Source organism: Aquarana catesbeiana, linkage group LG07, assembly GCF_042186555.1.
Source record: "Aquarana catesbeiana isolate 2022-GZ linkage group LG07, ASM4218655v1, whole genome shotgun sequence".
NCBI lineage: Eukaryota > Metazoa > Chordata > Amphibia > Anura > Ranidae > Aquarana > Aquarana catesbeiana.
The window spans coordinates 88,141,478-88,168,346 of NC_133330.1; the positions used below are offsets into that span (position 1 = coordinate 88,141,478).

General features: G+C 40.7%; 1 protein-coding gene across 1 annotated transcript in view; it reads left to right on the forward strand.

The window, feature by feature from the left end:
- The window catches only part of NT5DC2 (5'-nucleotidase domain containing 2), a 148,267-nt gene extending 129,074 nt beyond the window's left edge, over positions 1–19,193 (forward strand). The window contains exons 14-15 of the mRNA XM_073592450.1: positions 6,418–6,704; positions 17,784–19,193. Of these exons, the coding sequence (XP_073448551.1) occupies positions 6,418–6,679 (262 nt within the window). The 3' untranslated portion in view covers positions 6,680–6,704; positions 17,784–19,193. The remainder of the gene's footprint in view (positions 1–6,417; positions 6,705–17,783) is intronic.
- Positions 19,194–26,869: the final 7,676 nt, after the last annotated feature.

A 26,869-nucleotide genomic window follows, 5' to 3' on the forward strand; every position in this document is an offset into this window, starting at 1 on the left:
AAATAATATGGTTGCATAAGTGTGCACACCCTTAAACTAATACTTTGTTGAAGCACCTTTTGATTTTATTACAGCACTCAGTCTTTTTGGGTATAAGTCTATCAGCATGGCACATCTTGACCTGCCAATTTTTGCCCACTCGGCTTTGCAAAAACACTCAATCTGTCAGCTTGTGAGGGCATCACTTGTGCACAGCCCTCTTCATATCACCCCACAGATTTTCAATCGGTTTCAGGTCTGGGCTCTGGCTGGGCCATTTCAAAACTTTAATCTTCTTCTGGTGAAGCCATTCCTTTGTTAATTTGGATGTATGCTTTGGGTCGTTGTCTTGTTGAAAGACAAAGTTCCTCTTCATGTTCAGCTTTCTAGCAGAAGCCTGAAGGTTTTGTGCCAATATTGACTGTTATAGGCGGTCCCCGGGTTACAAACAAGATAGGGTCTGTAGGTTTGTTCTTAAAGAGGAAGTAAACCCAGATGGGTTTTACTTCCTCTTTTGCTTCCCGCAAGGCCTGCAAATTAAAAGCATAATGGGCATCACCCCTCATGCAATCTCAGTGTTATATGAACTACTGGAATCTACACAGGTAGAGGAAAAATTGGGATTTATTAAGGAGTGGGAGAAAGACCTCCATCACAACTTTACAGAACCCCAGCTAGATCATCTTTTTCGCCTTACCCACTCGAGCACAGTTGACACCAAAATGCAAGAGAACAGCTATAAGGTTTTGACCAGGTGGTACAGGGTTCCCTCTAAGCTCACCAAGATCTATCCGTCTCTTTCAGCCGCATGCTGGAGGGAATGCGGGCTTAGGGGTTCATTCCTCCATATTTGGTGGGAATGCCCCAAGTTACGACCATACTGGTTAGACATACATGCTCAAATTAAACTCGTTTTGGATGTGGAGCTTCCAGACTCACCACTGGAATCCTTGTTGCACTTCCCCACCATTCCTCTCGGCCAGTATCGAAAGTCAATCTTGCCACATTTGCTTAATGCAGCCCAAAGGCTGATCCCTATACATTGGAAAAAGCCTCAAATACCCACACGTACCAAATGGATAGGGTTGGTTGATAACATTATGGCTGCAGAGGAATGGATGGCGAAGTGTAAAGACAAATATGAAAAATGTTATTCAATATGGGCCACATGGATGCATTACACCGGGCAAGGGAGGATGCCCGCCACGGGATCTTCTCAGGTACGGGACCCCCCTTGATCCTTGTATCGTGGGGTTGACCTCGACAGATATTGAGATAACTATTTACAGGTAGTAGAAGCACAGATGAGCTCTAGTAGGCCCAGAGCGGCTTAATATGGTTAAATATGTTATGAGGTGTAACATTTCCTTCTCTTTTCTTTTTCCCTTTCTTTTTCTTTTTATTAAAAGAATAATTACAGTTTGTTATGGTTTATATCAAGATCTATGACTTGGCGCTCGGTCTGGTCCTAAGTAATATGGGTTCCTGTTAAAACCCATACATTTGATTGAAGGTTATAGTCTTTTTCAGGGATCCCCCATCTGGGTGCAATAGGGGAGATCCATGGATGTGTTGATTGGATGACAATAAATATCCCCCTATAATATTGCCCCTGATGTGTGTAAGACCCTGGGTAATATATACATTTATTTGACCGAAAATAACCTCCTATGTAAATCATACATACTTCATGTGTGTTAAAAGTTATACTATGTCTTTCTGTATGTTTTTCATTGAAATATCCTTAAAATAAAGATTATATTAAAAAAAAAAAACATAATGGGCATCGCATACTAGCCCATTATATGACACTTACCTGCAAACGAAGTCCGCGCTGTCACCTGTTCAGGCCGCGTCCATCTTTGTCCCTCTTCCTTCCGGGGCCTTGGCTGGCTTGAGCTGCGTGACATCAGTCACGGCACACGCTGGGGGAAGAAACGGTACAGTGTTACGTTTCTTCACAGCGCATGTGCCGATGATGACATTGGTGCACTACAAGTGAAATATCTCCTGAACGGCGCATGTTTAGGACATATTTCCACTACCTATAGGTAAGCCTGATTCTAGGCTTACCTATAGATAAAAGTAAGACAAAAGGGTTTACAACCACTTTAAGTTGAATCTGTCTGTAAGTCGGAACAGGTACATTTTTTAAGTGTAGCTCCAGTCAAAAAAACGATTTTTAAGCTTTTTGGATAGCATAGGGAAGGGTTAACCCCCCGTAATGTTCGTTTTGCTGTCTGTGCCCCTGTTCAGAAGATTTCACCTCACTTTCTGTCCAAATGACAACTGGATTTTGAAAATGTTGGGTTGTTGTGGAAACTAGCCTTGCTGATAAAGCATCAGTGGAGGTACCTTTTCCCATAATAACTCTTACAGGAGTGAATTTCCCTTCCTAGGGGTAGATTTCCTCTCACTTTCTGTTGTTTCCCTCCGTTTGTAAGTAGGTGTCGTTTGTAAGTTGGATGTTTGTAATTAGGGGACTGCCTGTATTTGGAACTGTTCATAATTCCCTCTACCTTGACTAAGGTCCCTGTTCCAGCTGAAGAAAAACAGCCCCAAAGCATGATGTTGCCACCACCATGCTTCACTGTGGGTATGGTGTTCTTCTGGCAATTTGCAGTGTTGTTTTTCGCCAAACATATCTTTTGGAATTATGGCCAAAATGGTCAACCTTGGTTTCATCAGACCATAACACATTTTCCCACATGCTTTTGGGAGACTTCAGATGTGTTTTTGCTAAATTTAGCCAGGCTTGGATGTTTTTCTTCATGAGAAAAGGCTTCTGTCTTGCCACTCTAGCCCATAGCCCAGACATATGAAGAATATGGGAGATTGTTGCCACATGTACCACACAGCCAGTACTTGCAGCTCCTTTAATGTTGCTGTAGGCCTCCTTGGCAACCTCTCTGACCAGTTTTCTTCTCGTATTTTTATCAATTTTGGAGGGATGTCCGGTTCTTGGTAATGTCACTGTTGTGCCATATTTTCTCCACTTGATATCTTCACTGTGTTCCATGGTATATATAGTGCCTTGGAAATTATTTTGTACCCTTCTCCTGACTGATACCTTTTAACAATGAGATCCCTCTGATGCTTTGGAAGCTCTCTGCGAACCATGGTTTTTGCTGAAGGACGCGACTAAGAATGTGTCAGGAAAGACCTACTAGAACAATTTAACTTTACCTTTATTTGTGGTTAAGCAGAGGCACTATAAATGATGGCAGGTGTGTACTGACTCCTCTTTAACATGAGTTTGAATGTGATTGCATAATTCTGAACACAGCTGCATTCCCAGTTATAAGAGGGTGTGCACATTATGCAACCACATTATTTTATTCAATTTTTTTATTTCCCTCCCCTAAAAGTTTTCAGTTTAATTTTCAATTGAGTTTTACAGCTTATAGGTCACATTAAAGGTGGAAAAAGTTCTGAAATGATTTCTTTGTCCCATTTTTGTACATTACAGAAACCTGACATTTTAACAGGGATGTGTAGGCTTTTTATATCCACTGTCTGTGTGTGTGTGTGTGTGTGTGTGTGTGTGTGTGTGTGTGTGTGTGTGTGTGTGTGTGTATATATATATATATATATATATATATATATATATAAATAATGTGTTTTTTTATTTATGATTATTTTGGATATATAATTATGCACATGTTGGATATACAGTAAAAAAAGTTATGATATTATATATTTTGTGCTTATCAACGCGGATATAGAAACTAGACAGGGGGGCAACCACAAGCGCATGTATCTAAGTTGCACCAAGACAGCAGGTAAAAACAACCTGGGGGAGGATTGGGTCACAGTCACTGGGGCACTCCGCCAGACTAGCTAGCTATCTCAAGATTTTTCTTACTTTTAGATAGTTAATATCAATCTATCCATTACACCATGATCGGTATATCCAAGCTGCATTGAGGCCTCTAAAAATTGCCTCCGGTGACAGGAACTTCCCCATACAATGGCAGCTGCTACCTAGGGGAGTTCCTGTCACCAGAGGCTATTTTGGGGCCTCCATGCGGCTTGAATATTCTGATCATGGAGTAATAGATAAAACGATATTGACTAATAAAGTCTAATCGTAAGAAACATCTTGAGATACCCAGCTAATCTGGCGGGGTGCCTCAGTGACTGTGACCCAATCCTCCTTCTCCCCCAGGTTGTTTTTACTTTCCGTTTTGGTGCAACTTGGATACGTGCGCTTGTGGTTGCCCTCTGTATCTGCCATGGGGGAGTACCCTCGGGTGCCCTTATCGTTGCTGCTGTCACTGGCTGCTGGTTACCCTGGATGACAGTAATTAACTCCTCCTGAAGAAGCGGTTGTCACCGCGAAACATGTAGAGAATTGAGACTAAGTACATCCTGTGCCCTCAACATCTGAAGACACCACATCACCAGCAAAAACCAATCTGAAGAATATGTGCCTTTTGTAATTATTGTTTTTACTCGTATACATGGATATGTGTCATTCTCTTTTAACAAATTTTGTATAAATAAAATGTAAATTTGTTTATTACGGTTGTGGTCACATCCTGGGTACTGAGTCCATTTTCTTTTTTGCTGGGGACTCAATAGAGGTAGCCCCTAGCTTTCCAAATATTGTTATCACAGGGATGATGGTACCCCTATAATTTGTAATACTAGAGTTACTTCGAAGCATATACTTCATTTATATGGCTTTTTTTTTTTTTTCCAGAAAACTTTTATTGAACGTTAAGCACATACAGTCCAAAGATCCACAGTCCTACTCGTGTATCTCAATTTTGTATGTACTATTTTTCTTCAATAAAGCACACCTGATTGTTAAAAAAAAAAAAAAAATCCACAGTCCAGTCATTTATAGCAAATATAAACATTTCCATGTAACCCTGAGAACAATGCCTTATTTATATTTATTTTTTTACACCGTACGAGTAAAAACATCATCACCAAATCACATACAACCATATTCAAATACCACTGTGCCCCCAGCCCAATCTTCTATAACGGCCCGGCCCACCCCTCTTAGCATAAAGGTAGTTCAGAGTGTATAATACATTTAGCCTGTATTGAGTCGCAAGAGTCTATCCAAGACTAGGTCCTCCGGGGCCAGTCCCGGGGTCCCCAGCCAAGGCTCTCACAGTTTTTGCAAATTTATTAGCGCATCCCCTATGTTGGTATATAATTTTCTCCATTCGTAGTGTGTTACCTACTGCAGTAATCCATTCCTTAACCGAGGGGGATGACTCAGATTTCCAATATAGCATTATTAATTTGCGAGCCATAAAGAGGGCTCTGGTAAGGGCTTCTTTGGTGTGAGGTTCCCACTGCAACTCGTCTAGCAAATTCAAAATGCAGTGTCTAGGGTCCAGAGGAATTGGAACCCGAAACACCGCGGAAGGAACGTCTATCACCCCCTTCCAGTATACATGCAATTTGGGACAGCGCCAGAGCATATGTATCAACTCTCCATGATCCCTTTTGCATCTAGTACACATAGGTGTGGGTAGCAGTCCCATGGCATGCAATCTATGAGGCGTGTAGTATACTCTCAGGAGTTTGTATAGTTGTGTCAACCTTTGCGTCACATTCAAGGAACATATGGCTACTGACTGTAGGGCTTCCTCCCACTGATCCTCGTCCAGGGGTCCTATGTCCGCTTCCCATTTTCTTTTTACTGTAAGGGGGTGTTTTGTGAGGTACTTACGCAGTAGTGTGCCACAACACTGGGAGATGAATCCTTTAGATGTCTCCGCAGTCTTAAGTTGAAAAAAGAATGGGATTAGAGTCCATATGCCACTCAGAGGTCTTCGATTGGGCTATGAAAGCATGTTTGAGTTGCATATAGTAAAATTGCTTTTGTTTTGGTAACCCATACTTCTCCCTCAGAGTTTCAAAAGGAAGTAATTTTCCATTGCTAATAATTTGGGTCAGGTAAAAAACGCCATGTCTCTTCCACCTTTCCGCATGTTGCAGTTTGGCTAACTCGGCATAGGACTCATTTGCCCAGATGGGACTGAATTCGTTAATGCCTGTCACCCCCTGTAAATAGCTGATTTTGTCACATATCTTCTGTATTAGGCTATAAGTGGGAAAGCTTTTTTGGGGTGTTCCAAAGGCTAATGCCTCCAGGGCAGTTGGAATGGATTTTCCACCTACTGTATGGAGCATGATGCTTTCGGATGCACAAGGGGATCTGTCCACTGTGTCTCCCTCCGGAACCATGGTACCTATCAAGTGTTGCAGTTGTGATGCCAGATAATATAGCCATGGATTCGGGAGTGCAAGGCCACCGTCATCCTTAGGGCGTTGCTTTTAAAAGGTAAGTCTGCCATAACGTGCTAGTTATGCAGTGCTTTTAACTTTCAGGTGGCCCGGCATTGTTTTTTTCTAGGAAGATTTTACAACCACTTAAGCTACATGGATTTTCACTGTTTTCTTTAATTCCAGATCTATTACAAAGAACCTATTTAACCCCCAGTTTGGAAGCATTTTTAGAACTTATCACAACCCAACCTACTTCTCTAGAAGGCTCATCAGATTTTCGGACATCTATATGGCTTCTATTGGTTGCCTATTAAACTATGATATCAACTTTACATTCTATCCACGACGTACCCCACTGCAGCATGAAGCACCTCTGTGGATGGACCAACTATGCACAGGTTGCATGAAGACCCCTTTCCTTGGTGAGATGGTTCATATCCGGTGACATCTACTGACTCTAGTTTCATCAAGTAAGTAACATGTAGAGAGAACTTACATACAGTATATGCATCAAATGGTATTGTAAGTTGATGTTGGACACTTCTAAAAGAAAAAAAAACAATGCAAAGGAAAATGTCTGTATTTTAAATTGCATTTTTTTTGCAGTTCAGATGAGAATTGAGAACAGTAATCTGGTTTAGTCATGTTTCATCTAGTTTTCCATAAAACTCTTAGTAAAAACACTGCAGATTAAAACTTGTAAAATACTGTGCCTTTTAAATCAGATTATTTTGGTAGAAAAGAGTGCAAATTGAACATGTGCCATGTTAACATTTACTACAGTGGATTAAAGTCCCTCTGGGAAGTGTTGCATTTACCATGCATGTTTATGATACGTGTCATCAAGACATAAGTAGTATGTATAGTCAGCGTGGCTGGGACAACTCATGGGCTTATATCAAATACATTTGTTGGCTGCCAATCATGACCTTTTTTCCTATGAAAAAAGCTACTTTTATTTCCTATTTTTTAAGTCTTAGGCCTCGTTCACATGGTGGTGCAAAGACGTGAGTTTTTCTGCATGCTTTCTGCAAGGGCACAAAGAAAACAATTGTTTTCCATGTACCCGGTTCATACCACAACACAAGTATCACATGCAGTTTCTTTCTGTGCAGGAATCTGCATCGTGTATAAAACTCCCTGTAATGTGTATGAAAACTGATCTAAATTCTTGTCTCTGCAAGTGTAATATGCACATTTTTCCATCTGTTTTTCTGCAGGTATGGTGTAAATAAGAAAGTAGAAAATATGTGCATCAGGTGTTCTTCCTTTACTCTATAGTAGCTTTCCTGGTGTGCACACAGGTCAGTGATTCCATATACTGGTAGCCAGGCAGCTAGCATTTTCAGAAGGAGTTCAGCAGTTAGCAGCATCTATTTTTCTGTCAGTATATTTTTTTGTGTGTTTTTTTTTTTTTTTTTTTCTTTTACAGGCTCTCCCCATTAGTGGTCAGCAATTAATATTGTTAGAGGCTGACAGGGGTTTTACCCCCTTTCAAAAAAGTTTTGGTTAGAATTGGTTATTAAAAGAGCTGAATAGAGATTTTGCGGAGTCAGAGATAATGTCTCGCCATTATTCGCTTTGTTTTATTTTTAATTTAGCTATTGTGGAGAATATGCACTCACCTTTTTGTGCATTTTTCTTTTGTAAGCACATAATTTACAATAGTAATTTCACAAAAATAATTAGGTAAATGATGCATATTTTCCATTGGCAGTTTAGTTCTTGCAAGACTCTCTGTAGTTTAGGCGTTTCTTTTACCCACAAAATGTAGTAACATTGTAATAGGACATCCTACTGCCCAATAGGGATGATAGACTTACTGTAGCTATCAAGATTAATGAGTGAAATCTATCCGCAGCAATAAGAATAGCTCATGTCATTATACCAAAAAGCATAATATTACCTGCAGTGTTGTAGGTGATATCTAAGTAATATGCAATGTGGCATGAGAGCAAAGGAATATGGTATTGGGTGAATATTAATTTACTATAATGGGATTAATATGTGCATTTCATGTACACTACCCTTAAAGGATTAGTTCACTTTAAAAAAAAAAAAGCAAATTTTTGATTTATTATTTTTTGTTTTTAGAGCCTGTAAAGCACTGCACCGGCGATCAGTAGATCTCCTGCAGATCTATCAGTGTATCGGCTTGCTCATACCTCGTAAGAGAAGGCCAATACATTCTCACAGGAATAGTCGTCCTTTTCCATTCACAGAGGACTCTGCTCGAGTGACGCAGCGGGGTGGGTGGAGCGGCCAATTCTGGCAGCAGACACTGGGAGAAGATCACGTGGGTCGGTGCATTCATAACATGTTAAACGTTACACCCTGAATGTTGGTGTAACATCTTACATGTTATGAAAAGTGAACTTTCCTTTAAAGAGAATCTATCATGAAACAAAAAATGTTGCCATTATAAAGTGCAGACACTAAGGGCTTGTTCACACTTGATTATATTTCTAGCTTAACCACTTCAGCCCCGGAAGATTTACCCCCCTTCCTGACCAGAGCACTTTTTACAATTTGGCACTGCGTAGCTTTAACTGACAATTGCGTTCAACACTGTACCCAAACAAAATTTGCGTCCTTTTTTTTGTGATCGCGGGTGCCTGGAGGACATCGTGGCCGCCTGGCAAGTGCATCGGCTCCTCAGTGACGTGGCGGGCGCGCGTGCCCCCTATACCCCTTAAAGCAGCCGCCGTACAGCTACGGCAATTCATGCAGGGGAGCCATTCTGCCACCATCAAACGACAGCAAGCGGTCGGCAAGAGGTTAAAGTGAAAACTGTAAAAAGAGGATCTAGCGGTAGATCCGAGGGCATATTAAACTGCCTGTGTTGAACCAGGGGGTATCAGTAGGAAAACATTCCAAACCATGACCTGGGGGAGTACGGGTGTTTGAGTGAGTATGAGTGCGTTCAGGAGCCTCCATTACCATGTTTTTTGGAGGAGTGCTTGCGGGACACAGTCTACCAGTCCTGTTCTGGGGTTCCCAGGTGATTTACAGCAGAGGAGGCAGGTGGGGGTCTCCGGTTTGACGCCCCATTGGCGTAGAGCTGAGATCCCTTCATCCAGGGTCGTTATCGAGATGGTAACCCCATTGTGAGTGATGGATAGGGTGACAGGATATTTCCATTTTTGTGGGACATGGTGATTCCTAAGCACTTTGGTAATGGTCGCCATGTTGCATCGACGCTGCAGTGTGTGCCTAGATAGATCAGTGAGCAGTTGGATAGTGGCATAGTGCTCGGGTAGGCGCTTGGCCTTTCTGAAAGTGGTCACTAGCTTTTCTTTCATGTGGTAGAAATGTAGTCTGAGGAGAATGTCCCTGGGTATTTCATCTGCCAAAAAGGATGGTTTTGGTTAACTATGAATTCTATCAATTGTGAGGTCCTGAGTGGACAATGTGGGAACCATAGAGGAAAACAGTGTTGGAGCATATTGTTGTAGCTGTTGTGGAGGTACAGATTCTGGTATCCCTCTAATTTTTACATTATTTCGTCTGGATCTCTCCGCAATTTTATCTTTGAGCCAGCTGATTTCCTCTGTATGGGCTTTATGAGCATCTACTAAGGAGTTGAAGAAGGTAGAGTATTCCCCCATGTTATTTTCCACATGGTTTACTGAATCTGTCCCCTAAGGCTTCCACTTCTTGCTGGCAGTGCCTCACATTTGACACCAGCTCAGAGAACAGTGATGCTCTGAGTGACAGCATCATGTCCTTCAGCATGGTGTCTGATATTGGCTGGCCTGTTGTGGGGAAGGTTTCAATTGGGTCTGCAGTGGGTGTTCCTGAGCTCACCCTGCCTGATGTCTGTGGTCCACTGACTTCCATGTGGGGTTTAGATTTAGCTGGGCTCTGTGTTGCGGGGCTAAAGCTGTCTGGGGATGTCCCACTGTGAGGTACCCGGACATGATTACCTGGGGCGTGAGATCCGCAGCCTTTTCTGAGGCCCTGTGTTCCTGTGGCATGGCACGGGCATTTTCTGCAGCTCCTGGGGCTCTTTACGGCGCCTGGTCATGGCAGATCCGTTCTTGTATTCGGGAGTGTGCAGTGCGGGCGGGTTGCACTTGTGGATGGCTCCTGCTTTTGAAGATTCCCCCAGTGCTCAAGTGGAGCTCCTGGGCTATGCGGCCATACTAGAGCTTGGTTGCCCGTTGCCAGCGGTTTAGACATTAATGGCTGTGTTGAGTTATTTTGAGGGGACAGCAAATTTACACTGTTATACAAGCTGTACACTCACTACTTTACATTGTGGCAAAGTGTCATTTCTTCATTGTCACATGAAAAGATATAATAAAATATTTACAAAAATTGGAGGAGTGTATTCACTTTTGTGAGATACTGTACCTGTTTTTTTTTTTTTTTTATTTTTTTTTTTTAAGGGAAGTGGCATTACAAGAAATAAACAATTTGAAGTGTGGCTTGTCATGGTGAATGTTTCCAATGCATGCTCCATTAGCAGGGAAGGCAGCAGCATGGAACATGTGTTTACTAAGCTCCCCCCTGTAGTACAGTGGTTATAGGCATCGATCGCTCCTGTATCCACTGACAGCTGATACAGTTGTGCTCATAAGTTTACATACCCTGGCAGAATGTATGATTTCTTGGCCTTTGTTCAGAGAATATGAATGATAACACAAAAACTTTTCTTTCACTCATGGTTAGTGTTTGGCTGAAGCCATTCAATCAACTGTATTTACTCTTTTTAAATCACAATCGCAACAGAAACTACCCAAATGACCCTGATCAAAAGTTTACATACCTCAGTTCTTAATACTATACTAATAAAAGTGATAAAAGACTAATGCGCACAACCAAATTCTCACAGGATCAAGGGCACTAAAACAGAGATTAGAGAAGCTGCCTACATATGAGGTGGCCTCACCCACCCTAAATAAGTAGCGTATTAAAAATCAAAATTATGTGGCGCTAATCTAAGTACACTAATTGATGAGAAAAATAAATAAATGCTTCCTTACTGCTCAATAACCAAAAACTCTCAATAGACAATAATCACTTCACCCATTAGGGGGCAGTAAAATCAACAAGCTATAGGATACTGCTGAATAAAACAAAATTAACTATGTATCATCCAATAAATCAAGTATTCTTCAAATCAGACTAAGTGAAACTGTGACTAAGTGCTACTAAAAACCAGTCAAACAATGAAAAAATATTAAATAATTCCTCAAAATGTGTCAACCATAGTGTAAAGTATTCTTCAACACTATATATGCTGGAAACTGTATTACAATATAAAATGCAACTCTATATCACATAATAAATACAAAGTGATCAAGTGCAAAAAAAATGTGACATGAATGCACCGACGTGCATATTGATCCAATTCGGAAATAGGCTTCCAGAGTCCAACACCTCCCCCAAAACAACAAAAAACTAAAATAAAGATATAAAATTAAAAAATATTAAAAAATGTTAAAAAAATGGTGACAATAAATTGTGATCAAGTCCAAAATAATGATGCTTCATGCAATGTGATTCATAGTGTCCATATACATGGTTGATATCAGCATGCCAGTAGCGTGACTTTGTGCTGGATTCATATACTTGGAAAACTGGTGCAGCACACAGGTGTTTCCCCCAGCCTCTCACCTCTATCAGCGGCCCCCAGTGGGCCAAGTCAGGCCAGTGGTTAGTAATCCTCTGTGTGTGATGGTGCTCCAGCAGCCGTCCCCCTCTTCCTATAGGTGTATCTGGGTCAGATTCTTTAGCAAGTCACCAGCGCTCCCACCGGCCCCAGAATGACAGGGTAGGAGGAGTCAGGTGCCGACGCTTCCTGGGGACGGCCGTACCCAGAAGCCTGAGTGTCTCTACTGTCATTTCGCTGACATTTTCAGATTTTAATGTAAGTTACTACTCTTTTTAATAAACGTGTATTGGAAGTACTTTACTATGGGAGCATCTCCTTCTTCTTTGTCATTCTGGGGCCGGTGGGAGCGCTGGTGACTTGCTAAAGAATCTGACCCAGATACACCTATAGGAAGAGGGGGACGGCTGCTGGAGCACCATCACACACAGAGGATTACTAACCACTGGCCTGACTTGGCCCACTGGGGGCCGCTGATAGAGGTGAGAGGCTGGGGGAAACACCTGTGTGCTGCACCAGTTTTCCAAGTATATGAATCCAGCACAAAGTCACGCTACTGGCATGCTGATATCAACCATGTATATGGACACTATGAATCACATTGCATGAAGCATCATTATTTTGGACTTGATCACAATTTATTGTCACCATTTTTTTAACATTTTTTAATATTTTTTAATTTTATATCTTTATTTTAGTTTTTTGTTGTTTTGGGGGAGGTGTTGGACTCTGGAAGCCTATTTCCGAATTGGATCAATATGCACGTCGGTGCATTCATGTCACATTTTTTTTGCACTTGATCACTTTGTATTTATTATGTGATATAGAGTTGCATTTTATATTGTAATACAGTTTCCAGCATATATAGTGTTGAAGAATACTTTACACTATGGTTGACACATTTTGAGGAATTATTTAATATTTTTTCATTGTTTGACTGGTTTTTAGTAGCACTTAGTCACAGTTTCACTTAGTCTGATTTGAAGAATACTTGATTTATTGGATGATACATAGTTAATTTTGTTTTATTCAGCAGTATCCTATAGCTTGTTGATTTTACTGCCCCCTAATGGGTGAAGTGATTATTGTCTATTGAGAGTTTTTGGTTATTGAGCAGTAAGGAAGCATTTATTTATTTTTCTCATCAATTAGTGTACTTAGATTAGCGCCACATAATTTTGATTTTTAATACTATACTAATAGTATTGCCCCCTTTAACATCAATTACAGCTTGAAGTCATTTGTGGTATTTGTGGATGAGGCTCCTTATTTTCTCAAATGGTAAAGCTGCCCATTCCTCTTGGCAAAAAGCCTTCAGTTCCTGTAAATTCTTGGGCTGTCTTGCATGAACTGCACATTTGAGATCTCCCCAGAGTGGCTCAATGATATTGAGGTCAGGAGGCTGAGATGGCCACTCCAGAAGCTTCACTTTATTCTGCTGTAGCCAATGACGGGTCGACTTGGCCTTGTGTTTTGGATCATTGTCATGTTGGAATGTCCAAGTACGTCCCATGCGCAGCTTTCTGGCTGATGAATGCAAATTTTCCTCCAGTAATTTTTGATAACATACTGCATTCATCTTAACAACAATTTTGACCAAATTTCCTGTGCCTTTTGTAGCTCACACATCCCCAAAACATCAGCGATCCACCTCTGTACCTTTCATCATAGGCCTTGTTGACTCCTCTCCAAATGTAGCATTTATGGTTGTGGCCAAAAAGCTAAATTCTTGTCTCTGTCCTGTTTGACATATTGTAAGCACAATATTTTGTGGCATTTGCGTAGTAATGGCTTTCTTCTGGCGACTCGACCATGCAGCCCATCTTTCTTCAAGTGCCTTATTGTGCATCTTGAAACAGCCACACCACATGTTTTCAGAGAGTCCTGTATTTCACCTGAAGTTATTTGTGGGTTTTTCTTTGCATCTCAAACAATTTTCCTGGCAGTTGTGGCTGAAATTTTAGTTGGTCTACCAGACCGTGGTTTGGTTTCAACAGAACCCCTCATTTTCCACTTCTTGATTAGAGTTTGAACACTGCTGATTGGCATTCTCAATTCCTTGAATATTTTTTCCTGTTTTATACAGTTCAACTACCTTTTCCCGCAGATCCTTTGACAATTCTTTTGCTTTCCCCATGACTCAGAATCCAGAAACATCAGTGCAGCACTGGATGAAAGATGCAAGGGTCTGTCAGGAGTCCAGAAACTCATTGACCTTTTATACACACACACTAATTACAAGCAAACAGATCACAGGTGAGGATGGTTACCTTTAATAGCCATTCAAATCCCTTTGTGTCAACTTGCATGTTATCAGGCCAAAATCACCAGGGTATGTAAAATTTTGATCAGGGTCAATTGGGTAGATTCTGTTGTAATTATGATTTAAAGAGTAAACACAATTGATTGATAGTAAATGGCTTCAGCCAAACACTAACCATGAGTGAAAGAAAAGTTTTTGTGTTATCATTCATATTCTCTGAAAAATGGGCAGGAAATCATACATTCTGCCAGGGTATGTAAACTTATGAGCACAACTGTATATAGTAACCGTGAGTGTTACTATGTATTAGACTGTCATTTTCTGAATGAATGGAATCTCTATACAGATTCCTTGTTCATTCAAGTAAAGTGCTGCAGAGAAAAGGGACTATCTTCAGTCCCTTTCTCTGTCTCAAAAATAAATAACTGTAAAAAAATGTAAAACGTAAACTTCTTTTAAAAAAAAAACACTAACAAAGTAAGACCCAGCCAGGTGCTCCTGCACTCACCCCTCCACAGTGACGAGCCCCCCCCGCACTCACTCTTCCACGGCTTCCTCAGCTTCTCCTGCCAGCCGACACGATTAATGCGGATTGGCCAGAAGGAGAAGCCGGAAGACGATAGCGAATATTAATTCGCTATTCTCACAAGTGGGTGGGTTCGGGGTGCAATGCTCTGCACCCCGAGCCCAACCTTTTTTCAAGCCAACTAGAGCCTCAGGCTCTAATCATGTGGCTTGAAAAAAACAAAAACCTCATACAAGCGTATGAGTCCGGCGCCCCTAATGGACCAGCTCCTGGTAAGACCCTGTTCACATGGAGCAGACTCTGTCAAGCAGATCCGCCTGCTCAGCGGGGGATCTGTCTGCCGAGCAGGCGGATGACAGGTCCGTGTCCGCTCCGCTGATGTAGAGCGGACACGGACACAGCACGCTGTTCTCTAATGGACCGCCTGTCCATTTCCATCGGCTACCGTCCATTCCGATCTGCTAGATGGATGGGGAATGGAATCTCCATCCGTCTGTTTTTAGCTGATTGGACCGGATCGGATGCGGGTGTAAACGGACACATGTCCATTTCAGCCTTTCCATAGAGAACAATTAGTTGGTCTGATTGGGCCCGCCTGAAAAACAGACAGGCAGATCTGATTGGTGTGCTTGTGTGAAAGGGGTCTAAGGCCTTGTTCACACAGGGCATACACAGCGTACCTTTACAGGGATGCAGAGGTGTTCCGTGCATCTCTGTGTAGGCAGTCCCATTGATGTCATTTGGGATGTAGCAACTGCATGAATAGAGCCGTTGCTCCCAATTTTATAATAGCGATATGATGAACATTTGCGCAATTATTGCGGGGCCCAAAAAATCAGTAGCACTTTTTTTTTTTATTCTACAGGTCATGTGCTTTCAGAAAATGTCTAGTTTGAGGGGTCTTTTCAAATTCTAAAAGCTGTAAGTGAAAAATGGTAACCACCGGATTTTTAGAGTAAATAGTTTTTTGGTTTTTTTACAGTTTTGTGTACATTTTTAGTTTTCACCATTTCACAAAAAGGTGCAATTTAAAATGTACAAATATTTGTTATTAACTCAATACAGTTTTAACTTTTATATTTGCTAGGAATTTAGCAGGAATTTTGTAAATTTTGCCATGTATGAATCCACTATTAATGATTGTCGTGTATTTTTAGCAAAAATATTGTTTTGATAAATATTTACGCAAATGCCGTGGGGCCTAAAAAATCAGTAGCATGTTCTTTTTATTCCAGAGGTTATATGTTTTCAGAAAACATACAGCTAGGGACTGTAGGTTTGTTCTTAAGTTGAATTTGTTCGTAAGTCGGAACAGTACCTTTTTTAAGTGTAACTCCAGTAGCTAAGATGGCTAGTTGGCGATTTCCATCGTTCTGTCGATATGTGCCCGCCGTCAAAGTGCCTGCGCATGCGCAGAACAGAAGGGTACTCCAGCTGAGTTGCCGATCAGCTGGAGTGACGTCCCATAGCGCATGCGCACATCGTAGGAGCCTTTTTTTGAGATGGGAGATACCATTTATCAGTCACAATTTAATGCTATGCAAACAGCGGAGGGACACCGTATTTGTCATATTGTGCATCGCTGTTGCGCCACGGGTTTACAGTGACGCACAATCTGACATCTACGGTGTCCCTTCGCTCTTTGCATAGCTTTCAATTGTGCCCGTGAAATGGTATCGCCCTTCGAAAAAAACCTCCTACGATGTGCGCATGCGCTATGGTGACGTCACGCCAACTGATCGGCAACTCGGCTGGAGTGCCCTTCCGTTTTGCGCATGCCCACTTTTGGACGGAGGGCACATATCGATAGAATACCGGGACTGGCATGGAGTGCAAGCTGCCGGCAGTGACGTCATGCCGCCTCCGTTCGTAAGTAGGTTTTACTGTACTTTTAGCAACAATATTGTTTTGATAAACATTTGCGCAAATACCACAGGGCTTAAGAAATCAGCACCTTCTTTTTAAAAATAAAAAAAATTACATTTTTTTTTCTATTTATTAACTCTATACAGGTTAAGCTTTTATATTTAGTGGGGCTTTAGCAGGAATTTTGTAAAATTAGCTGGGTTTTTATCTGCTAATAATGGTTTTAGTGTATTTTTTGCGACTATATAGGTTTGATAAACATTTGCGCAAATACTGCGGGGTCTAAAAAAAATCAGTAGCACCTTCTTTTTATTCTAGAGGTCATGTGCTTTCAGAAAATATATGGGTTTGGGGGTCTTTCACAAATTCTGAAAGCTGTAAGGGAAAAATGAAAACCTTCCGATTTTTCGAGAAATTTGGATATTTACACTTTTGCGTCTGTTCAATTTTCACAAATTCGCAAAAAGGCAGAATTTAAAAGTTACAAATATTTGTTATTTATTAACTCAATACAGGTTAAGGTTTTATATGTAGTTGGAATTTTGTAAAATTTGCTGTGTTTTTTTTCTGCTAATCATGATTTTGGTGGATTTTTAGCAAAAATATTGTTTGGTAAACATTTGCGCAGATATCGTGGGACCATAAAAATCAGTAGCACCTTCTTTTCATTCTACTGGTCATGTGCTTTCAGAAAATATAAGGTTTGGGGGGTCTTTTACAAACTCTGAAAGCTATAAGTGAAAAATAAAAAAGCAAAGACAAAAATTGCAAATATGGTCTGGCCACCTGAGTGTAAAAATGGAGCACAGGGCCTGGCAGCAAAAGGGTTAAAAATGCCCCTCAAATCCCTGCTTGCAATGCCATAGTGAACTTATCCTAATACCTGCTGCAGACCGAATACCAGGTTTCTTTGATAAGCAAAGCTTCAGCACTTCTTGGTTGTACGAAAGCTCACCCATGCCTTTCTGCCTCCGACACCTTTCTATTGGCCAGCAAAGTAGCCGACCATAGTAAATGTGGTGAGAGGTTGCAGCAAGCTCTACTTGAAAATATTTGCCTGTCAGAATAGATCAGCATTCAGCAAAAGGGTATTAGAAGCTGCTGCAGGTATGTGCCAGCATCTCTGGGTGCCTACACGTTATACCACAGTTTTGTTTTTTTTTATGGCAGAATCTCATTAATGACAATGAATTGTTCATTAACAATAAAATTATGTCGGCATCTACTGAACCATCAGAATCCAAGCATAACCAAAATGTATCTTTTTTTTTTTGCAGATCACCAGAACTAACACTTGCCATATAATATGTTATGGCCATCGCATCAGTCTCCGTGTTAAATTACGTCTAGTGATGCATCCTCTAAAACCTGGGATTAATCATTTTCTAAAGCTCCTAGGCGCCTGCTGCTGCCAAATATGCCTGTTGGTCTGTATGTTCAATGTACTTGGCCATTTAGCAATCTGATGATATCCTTGCTGATCTGAATGATGCATGCTTTCGTTTTTAGGGTGTAAGACCTTTATTATATACACCCTAGCAATAATAACACTACACATTATGTCGATGTTTCTGCATCATTTGATGCCAGCTTCAGGTGTGAGCTCCTTCAGGCAGTCCTGCTTGCGGTGTTGCCCCCTCCCCCTCAGTACTAGCAGTATAAACTGAAGCTTTAAGACTTCCTGTGTCTCTCAATGGACTCCAAAAATAGGTTATTACGGGGAGTACGAAAATCATGAAATCTGAACAAAGCACATCTTTCATAATGTGTACTTGTTTCCATCCAAAGCTCTGAGTGTGATTTCTCTCTGCTGCCTGGTTCTTCTGTTATCTGCATGAGTCACTTCTGACAGCTTTTCCCAAGACCAACAGAAAAAGGGTGGCAGGGGAGGAGAGCTCCAGCTCTGTGATTGACAGCCACAGCTGTGATTGTTCTCCTGTACCGAGAGGGGGGGGGGGGGGGGGGGTGCCTTGCATAGCTTTAACATCTTTGAAAAAATATTGGCACAAAATTATGTTTTATTTGGTAATGCAGGTACACCTTGTTTGCCTTGATGTGTTTTGGGTGAAATTGTTGCAGCATTTCCTATGGTGGCACATTCTTATCTTTGCTTTATTTTTGCTGCCTCTTTTAAACAGACTGAAGCAAAAAACGGTTGAATTTTTCCTACATTGCCCACCATGACCAGAATTATATTTTCATTCTTCCATAGAAGGAATGAAAGTGATACTCAGTTGGCATGGGCAGATTGTCAGATAGGGGAAATGTTTTAAAGTATTTCTATGGTCTCAGCATACACTTTCATTTTATAACATCAGCATTGTAATAGCAATGGAAACTATAATTATTTTTGAAAATCTAATATATGCTTACTTAAAAAAAAAATCTCTTTTCATGTTGTGAGTGCTGCCTATCTGCTGACCATCTCTTTTCACAACATTTTGAATTCCCTGCATGATTTGCAGCTTCTCCTCGGCTGTTTACTTTTAGTTTCTAAGGAATATACAGCTCTGTGCAAATGTCTTAGGCAGGTGTAAAGAAATTCTGTAAAGTAAGTCTTAAAGTGGAGTTCCACCCACTTTTACAACTCTTCAGCATCCTTCACTAAACTGTGCACTGTAAACGAATTGGATATATATATATTTTTTTCTCAGCACTTACTGTTTATCTGCTGGATTCATTTTTCACTTCCTCCTCCCTGGCCGTGGCCCATCGCATCATTTCCTGTTTGCAATGCCTTCTGGGAAGGAGCGGTAACTTCCTCTGACACTGCCATTGCTATGGAAACCTGATTTGAAACCTATTACACTGCTTGTGCTGCACTGAGCATGTGCAAGATCTACAAGGATGAGATCCAGGAAGAAATACAGTCTGGCTTCAGATGCCCACACTTAAGATGGCCACGGCCTGCTGTAAGTTTATAAAATAACAAACTACTGCTATAAACTAACAAAACAGACCTTAGTTTACAAATTAACTTTACTAGAATACATTAAACTTGTGTATTATAGGGGTATTTTTATTTAAAAAGTATAATTTCGGCTGGAACACCACTTTAATGTACACGGGACGTTTTAAAATCTCTCCTGATTGATTTAACTTTACAGATAGTAACCAACATTTAAAAACATCAGTTTTGCTGCGTTTAGGTTTAGAAGCGTTTTTTTTTTTTTGCAAATTGTCAAAAATAAAAAACGCCTGTAAACGAAAGGCGGCTAAACGCGAGTTACCGGCGTTTTACAAGCTGTTACAAGCATTTGGCGTTTCAAATGCCTCAACATCTATCCTGAAACCATTTTTTTGCTTTCCATAAAATGCTTCTAAACTCAACTGCCTAGAAATGACCCTGTGTACATGTAATGATAAGATAACATAGAGGAGAGTTCAGGGGCAGCTGAAAAAAAAATGCCCAACTGCTCCTAAACGTCCGTTTACCAGCAGCAGTGTACATGAGGCCTAACCCCATACACACCATTAGATTTTCTGCAGACATTTGTCTTTAGATTTACCAAAACCATACAATGTGAGGTCAAACCTTAAGAGTTTCAATTTGTATGCAATCAGGCAGGCCCTTGCACTACATGGTTTTGGTAAATCTGAAGACAAAAATCAGCAGAAAACCTAATAGTGTGTATGGGGCTTCAAAACTATATATTTTAATTTGTTTATTTTTATCAATTTACAAAATGCAAAGTGAGTCAACAGGAGAAAAATCTAAATCAAATCAGTGTTTGGTGTGACTACCCGTTGGCTTCAAAACAGCATCAATTCTTCTAAGTCAGTGTTTCTCAACTCCAGTCCTCAAGGTGCCCCAACAGGTCATGTTTTCAGTCTTACCATTATTTTGCACAGGTGATTTGATCAGTTTCCCTGCCTTAGTAATTACCACAGCTGTTCATCTGAGGGAAATCCTGAAAACATGACCTGATGGGTCGCCTTGGGGACTGGGGTTGAGAAACACTGTTCTAGGTGCACAGTTTTTGAAGGAACGCAGCAGGTATGTTGTTCAAACATCTTGGAGAAATAACCTCAGATCTTCTGTGGATGTAGACTGCCTCGATTCCTTCTGTCTCTTCATGTAATCCCAGACAGACTTGATGATATTGAGATCAGGGCTTTGTGGGGACCAACCATCACTTCCAGGACTCCTTGTTCTTTAAGCTGAAGATTGTTCTTAATGACATTGTTTGTGGTTGTTCTGCTGCAGAACAAATTTGGGGCCAATCACACGCCTTCCTGATGGTATGGCATGATGGAGAAGTATCTGCCTATATTTCTCAGCACTGGGGACACCATTGATTGAGAACCATAGACACAGTGGTCGACTAAGCAAACATAAAGCAATTGTTACCCCAACGTTTTATATTCCTAAAATGGACCTGATGTACATGTATGAAAAAGTATCCTGTTCTCTTTGTATTGCTTCCTTTATGTGAAATCCCTGGTGTTCCTTGTCAGTCCCTCTGCTTTCCTATTAAAAACTGACCACACTAAGCATAAGAACACACCATGGCCAGTTCTCTAGCTGTGCTGTGAACTCAGCCTGCTCTCCTCCATTGATCAGCATGGTCCTGAAACCCCCACCCCCCGAAAGTCTTTCACTGAGAAGTTCAGTGTCCTCCTACTTCTCCTCCCCCAGCTCTTATGCAGCTGGGAACAGAGGTAACAGAGGGAAGGTGATCATTTATAAAAAAAGGTATTCATAATGTTTTTTTAACCACTTCCATACCGGGCTTATTCTTGCACTCCTCTCCTACATGTAAATATCATTTTTTTTATAGAAAATTACTAGGAACCCCCAAATATTATGGTTTTTTTTTTTTTTTTTTAGCAGAGACCCTAGGAAATAAAATGGTGGACATTGCAACTTTTTTATGTCACACAGTATTTGCGCAGCAAATTTTAATACGCATTTTTTTTGGGGAAGAAACTTTCATGCATTAAAAAAAAAAAAAATGTACTAAAGCTAGCCCGATTTTTTTTTTTTTTTTTTTGCATAATGTTGAAGATGTTATACGAGTAAATAGATACCTAACATGTCATGCTTTAAAATGGCGCACTCTTGTGGATTGGTGCCAAACTTCGGTACTTAAAAATCTTAATAGGCGATGATTTAACATTTTGTACAAGTTACCTGTTTAGAGTTACAGAGGAGGTCTTGTGCTAGAATTATTGCTCTCACTCTAACATTCGCAGTGATACCTCCACATGTGTGGTTGGAATGCCGTTTACATATGTGGGCACAACGTATGTATGCGTTCGCTTTAATTGTTTATTTTACTGCTGCCGGCCAATTCATTCTCCGGCTTGTCGATCGCACGGGTGAGCTGGTGTGTGTGTAAACACACACATCCCCGTTCTGACAGGAGAGACCGATTGTCTGTTCCTAGCAATTAGGAACAGCGATCAGTCTCCTCCCCCAGTGAGTCTCCCCCCCCCCCCCATAGTTTGAAACGCTCATGGGGGAACACATTTAACCCCTTGATCGCCCCCTAGTATTAACCCCTTCCCTGCCAGTGACATTTATACAGTAATCGGTGCATTTTTAGAGCACTGTATAAATGTCAGTGGTGCAAAAAAAGTGTCAAATGTGTCCAACCTGTTTGCCGCAATGTCGCAGTCCCCCTAAAAATTGCTGATCGCCACGATTACTAATAAAAAAAAAAAATATAATGATAATAAAAATGCCATAAATCTATCCCCTATTTTGTAGACGCTATAACTTTTGCGCAAACCAATCAATATACGCTTATTGCAATTTTTTTTTTTCTTACCAAAAATATGTAGAAGAAAAAAAATCGGCCTAAACTGATGAAGAAATTTGTTTTTTGCCATTTTTTGGGGGATATTGTAGCAAAAAGGAAAAAATATATATTTTTTAAATTGTCGCTTTTTTTTTTTTTTTATAGCGCAAAAAATAAAAACCGCAGAGGTTATCAAATACCACCAAAAGAAAGCCCTATTTGTGGGGAAATAAAAGGACGTCAATTTTGTTTGGGTACAACGTCGCACGACCGTGCAATTGTCAGTTAAAGCAACGCAGTGCCATATTGCAAAAAAATGGCCTGGTCATTAAGGGGGCAAATCTTCCGGTCTGTAAGTGGTTAACAAAAAATAACAAACATGTTATACTTCCTCTGTGCAGTTGGTTTTGCACAGAGCAGCCTGGATCCTCCTCCTTCTTAGGTCTCTCTTCACTGCTTCTAGCCCCTCCCTTTTTTGAGTGCCCCTCAGCCAGCAGCTTGCTACGGGGGGTACCCAAGCCGAGTCAGAGCTCTGTGTATCCATTCAGACACTGGACCCCGACTTGCCTCCCCCCCACCCCCACTCTCCTCTGATTGGCTGACTGACTTTGACAGCTGCGGGAGCCAATGGCACGGTTGCTCTGTCTCAGCCAATTAGGAGGAGTGGCCTGGATGGCTGAGGGGCTCAGGTAAGTAGTTAGGGGGGGCTGCTACACACAGAAGGTTTTTTTTTTATCCTAATGCATTAAGATAAAAAACATTCTGCCTTTACAACTCCTTTAACTATGCACGAAAACAGAAACTGGGGTGCAGAAAAATAGCTGCAGGTTTTTGGACTGAGGCAAATTTTTAAATATTTGACTGTAGCAGGAGGGAGGCAGTTTGTTTGCCAAAGGGCTGGAGAGCAGTACAATGATGAGTGTCTGACCATGAGGTATGGTGGAGGTTCCTTGCAAGTTTGGGGCTGCATTTCTGCCAATAGAGTTGGAGATTTGGTCAGGATTATTGGTGTCCTGAATGCTGAGGAATACAGGCAGATACTTATCCATCATGCCATACCATCAGTGAGGTGTGTGATTGGCCCCAAATTTATTGTGCAGCAGGACACCAACCCCAACCATACAGCCAATGTCATCAAGAACTTTCTTCAGCATAAAGAAGAACAAGGAGTCCTAGAAGTAAGGGTTTGGCTCCACAGAGCCCTGATCTCAACATCATCAAATCTGTCTGGTATTATATGAAGGGACAGGATTTCAGGCAGCTTATATCCACAGAAGATCTGTGGTTAGTTCTCCAAAATGTTTGGAACAACCTACCTGCAGAGTTCCTTCAAAAGCTGTATGTAAGTGTACCTAGAAGAATTGATGTTGCTTTGAAGGCAAAGGGTGGTCAAACCAAATATTGATTTGATTTGGATTTCTCTTCTGTTTATTTTTATCATTTAACAAAATGGAAAGTAAATGAACTATTAACACTTCTATTTCTAAAAACATTCTTAAAACAGAACTTTATTCTCTCAATCAACATTGACTATTTTTAATCGTTATGCTGCTTGTATTAGTAAATAGATAGGAAGGTATATCATATTTACTTAGTTTAATTTTTTTTTTTTCACATTTCTGCAATTACTTTCTAGGCAAATGATATCATACATCTCAGGACTCTTCAGGAGGGGTTTTCTCAGCTAATTACACCCTCCTGCCTGCAAGCCTGAGCTAAGGGCAGATGGATTCCAGGAAGTAAATGCTACATGAAACATCTGCCTTTATTCTAGATGGCCACAACCAGAAATGCTAGTGGGGTATTTTTCAAAGTGATTTCTCAGTAAAATAAAGCATGGCCACAAGGATGGATGGGGGAATTTCCTTGAATATCAAAAATGAATTAAACAGTGCGCAGATGCAGTGTATTCCTGCTTTAATTTTCAGCATTTTTTCACTCCTGCCTAAAACTTTTGCACAGTTCTGTATATCTCGTGGTACCGTAGTGATTCCTGTACTGACTGCCTCCTGAAAGGCCTCCTCTGAGCACCTCTGTAGTTCAGAAGGCAGGCAATGTCTACTCACAGGACATATGTGTGCAGATCTTCACAGTAAGTAGGTAGAAATAATTGAAATACAATGTGGAAATAAATGTATGATTGAAAATTTTGAACATGGACATGCTTTAAGAGCCCTGTTATATGCTAGGAAATGATGTAAAATGATTGTGGAATGTCATTAACACAATTTACATACTTTTAAATAAAAAGCTTTCTTTTTATGACCTACATTACATTGTAATGAAAAGGAACCGAATTTGACTGTGTTGTATTTTCTTTCCAGCCGTGGATGATATAATAAGAATGATATGGTGAAGTGTGTGTACTCATGTGCTGAGCACCCCGGCCTCACTGGAACTAATTACACATTGCTTGGAAATGAATGTAGTCACTGTATAGTAATCAATCACATGGCAAACATGCTGCAATGTTATCTCATATTCACTTTGTGTATCTAGACCCATTCATGTGGTATGTCCAGGGATGGATTTCTAACTAGGCCACATAGTTCATGTACTCGGGTGCACCCTTTAAAATTGTAGTGGCCACTGCAAGGTAATTGCTCACAATTAAAGTGGATGTAAACCCAATGTCATCCTTTCTAAACTACTGCCATAGGGGTTATCTATAAGGATATACATGCCTCCTGCATGTATCTTTACCTGTCAAATGTCTCCCCTCTGTCTGTTATTAGACACAAAAAACTGCAGATTCTGTTGTCTGGAGCTCGGTGGGTGGAGTTGTGATGTCAGTAGACTCCCCGCCCACCTCTACACTCCCCTTGTCAATATGCATTTTCTCCTGTGTATTTCTAACACTGAACTTCTGCTATGATCTCTAACATCCAGTGAAAAGACAGGAAAGCAACCACATGACTTCAGCATGCCAAATCATGCTGAGGTGTGGAACAGCCAATCCTTGCAGAGCTGCTGAATAAAGGAGTGGGGGTGGGAATTAAAAAATACTGCATGTCTCTTAGGCCAGTGCACGAGATGTAAATCACCTGTCACTCACAGCAAGGGGGAGGATTTGACAAAGTTTTTCTCAGTTTGTCAAGATTTATCTCGCTGAACAATAAGAGGATTGCTCAGAGCTGGATTAACTCTTTGTGGCAAGACTGGGCTCAAATGATAGGAAATCTTATACTCTACAGTATGATAAAAAAAAAAAAAAAAAAAAAAAAAAAAAATCGGGTTTACATCCACTTTAAATCTAGTGCCTATGAAAATCCAGCTCCCTGTTTAAAAACATTCCTTGCACTAGATGGGTATCCTGTGTGTATCCCACTTCCTCTAATCACTGCTGATGTAATAATTTCACTCCTTGTCCACCAGTGTGCAAAAACAGCATTCATTACATACTGGGGCACAGGCGTTTATGGGAGGTATTAATCTAGTGGATTCATCCTGTGTGCCAGCATAGTAACAGAAGAATACCTTTCCACCATGTTGGTAAGGCACATTCCATATGCGTTTTCTGCACCCTGTTCAAATATGCTGCCCTTGCGATCTGCATGCAGGTTCCAATGTATTAATGGCACCCCTATTGCAGTGTGTTTGCAGGCCCTGAATAGCTTCGTACTGCAGTACCATGCAGTTTGTTTTTTTTTTTGGCCTGATCTTGAACCCATAATAAGGTTTCAGGCTTCTGTTTTTGCGTATGCCCCCAACTATCCCCTTCAGATGGCTAAGTAAACATGTCATTTGCATACAATAGTTGTTCGTTTGAGCCTTTACCATACCTTTTGACTACTTTTCTGTATGGTCTACTATACTGGATGTACCTTGATTTTTCAAGTGTGAGGTCTCTCATTTTGTATCATACTGTTATATCCTACTCTTGGGCGTTTGACGTATCCATCGCTCTTGTTATATTACGGCCCTCCAAATTGTGTTAGGAAGGGTGTCCATTTCCTGTACTCCTTTGGGAGTATACTTGTACTGTTTCACTTGTATTGTGAAAAATTAATAAAAATGATTGAACAAGAAAAGTAATGCAAGCACTACTTTATGCGGGTCCAGTGAGTTTTCAGGCCATTCAAATGTCAAAACGCACTGCACAGGACCGCATGTGAACTGGCCCTTAGTGATGTGTTTTTTTTTATGTTTTTGCTTCTACCATTAACCTATTTTTCAAAACATTCACCAAAAGTGTAATGTGTATGTGATAAAGGGGGTTAGTGGGATGGAATGGGGATCGGGGGTTCTTTTCAGCACAAGGTAACCTGCCCAGGTCTTAAAAAAAAAAAAATCCTGCCCTGGATATGTTGATTACTCTCAAGCTTCCAGGGACAATATGGTATTAGCACCTAATGAATTTATACCATCTAATTCAATTTCATGATAAATATATGCACATCTGTGACTTGGAAGGGCACAAACCTATGTCTAGATGTTTCTAAGCTATTGTTGGCACCCTTCCCGTCATGTATACAAGCATGAGCCCATTATCAAACTTATTTAGATGAAGTTAGAATATAATGTGTCCATTCTACTAAAGTCTGTATTTACCCAACAACCTGATTTCTGTAGTATTATCTCTACTTTACAAGGCAAGTAAATGAAATACAAAAAAAATA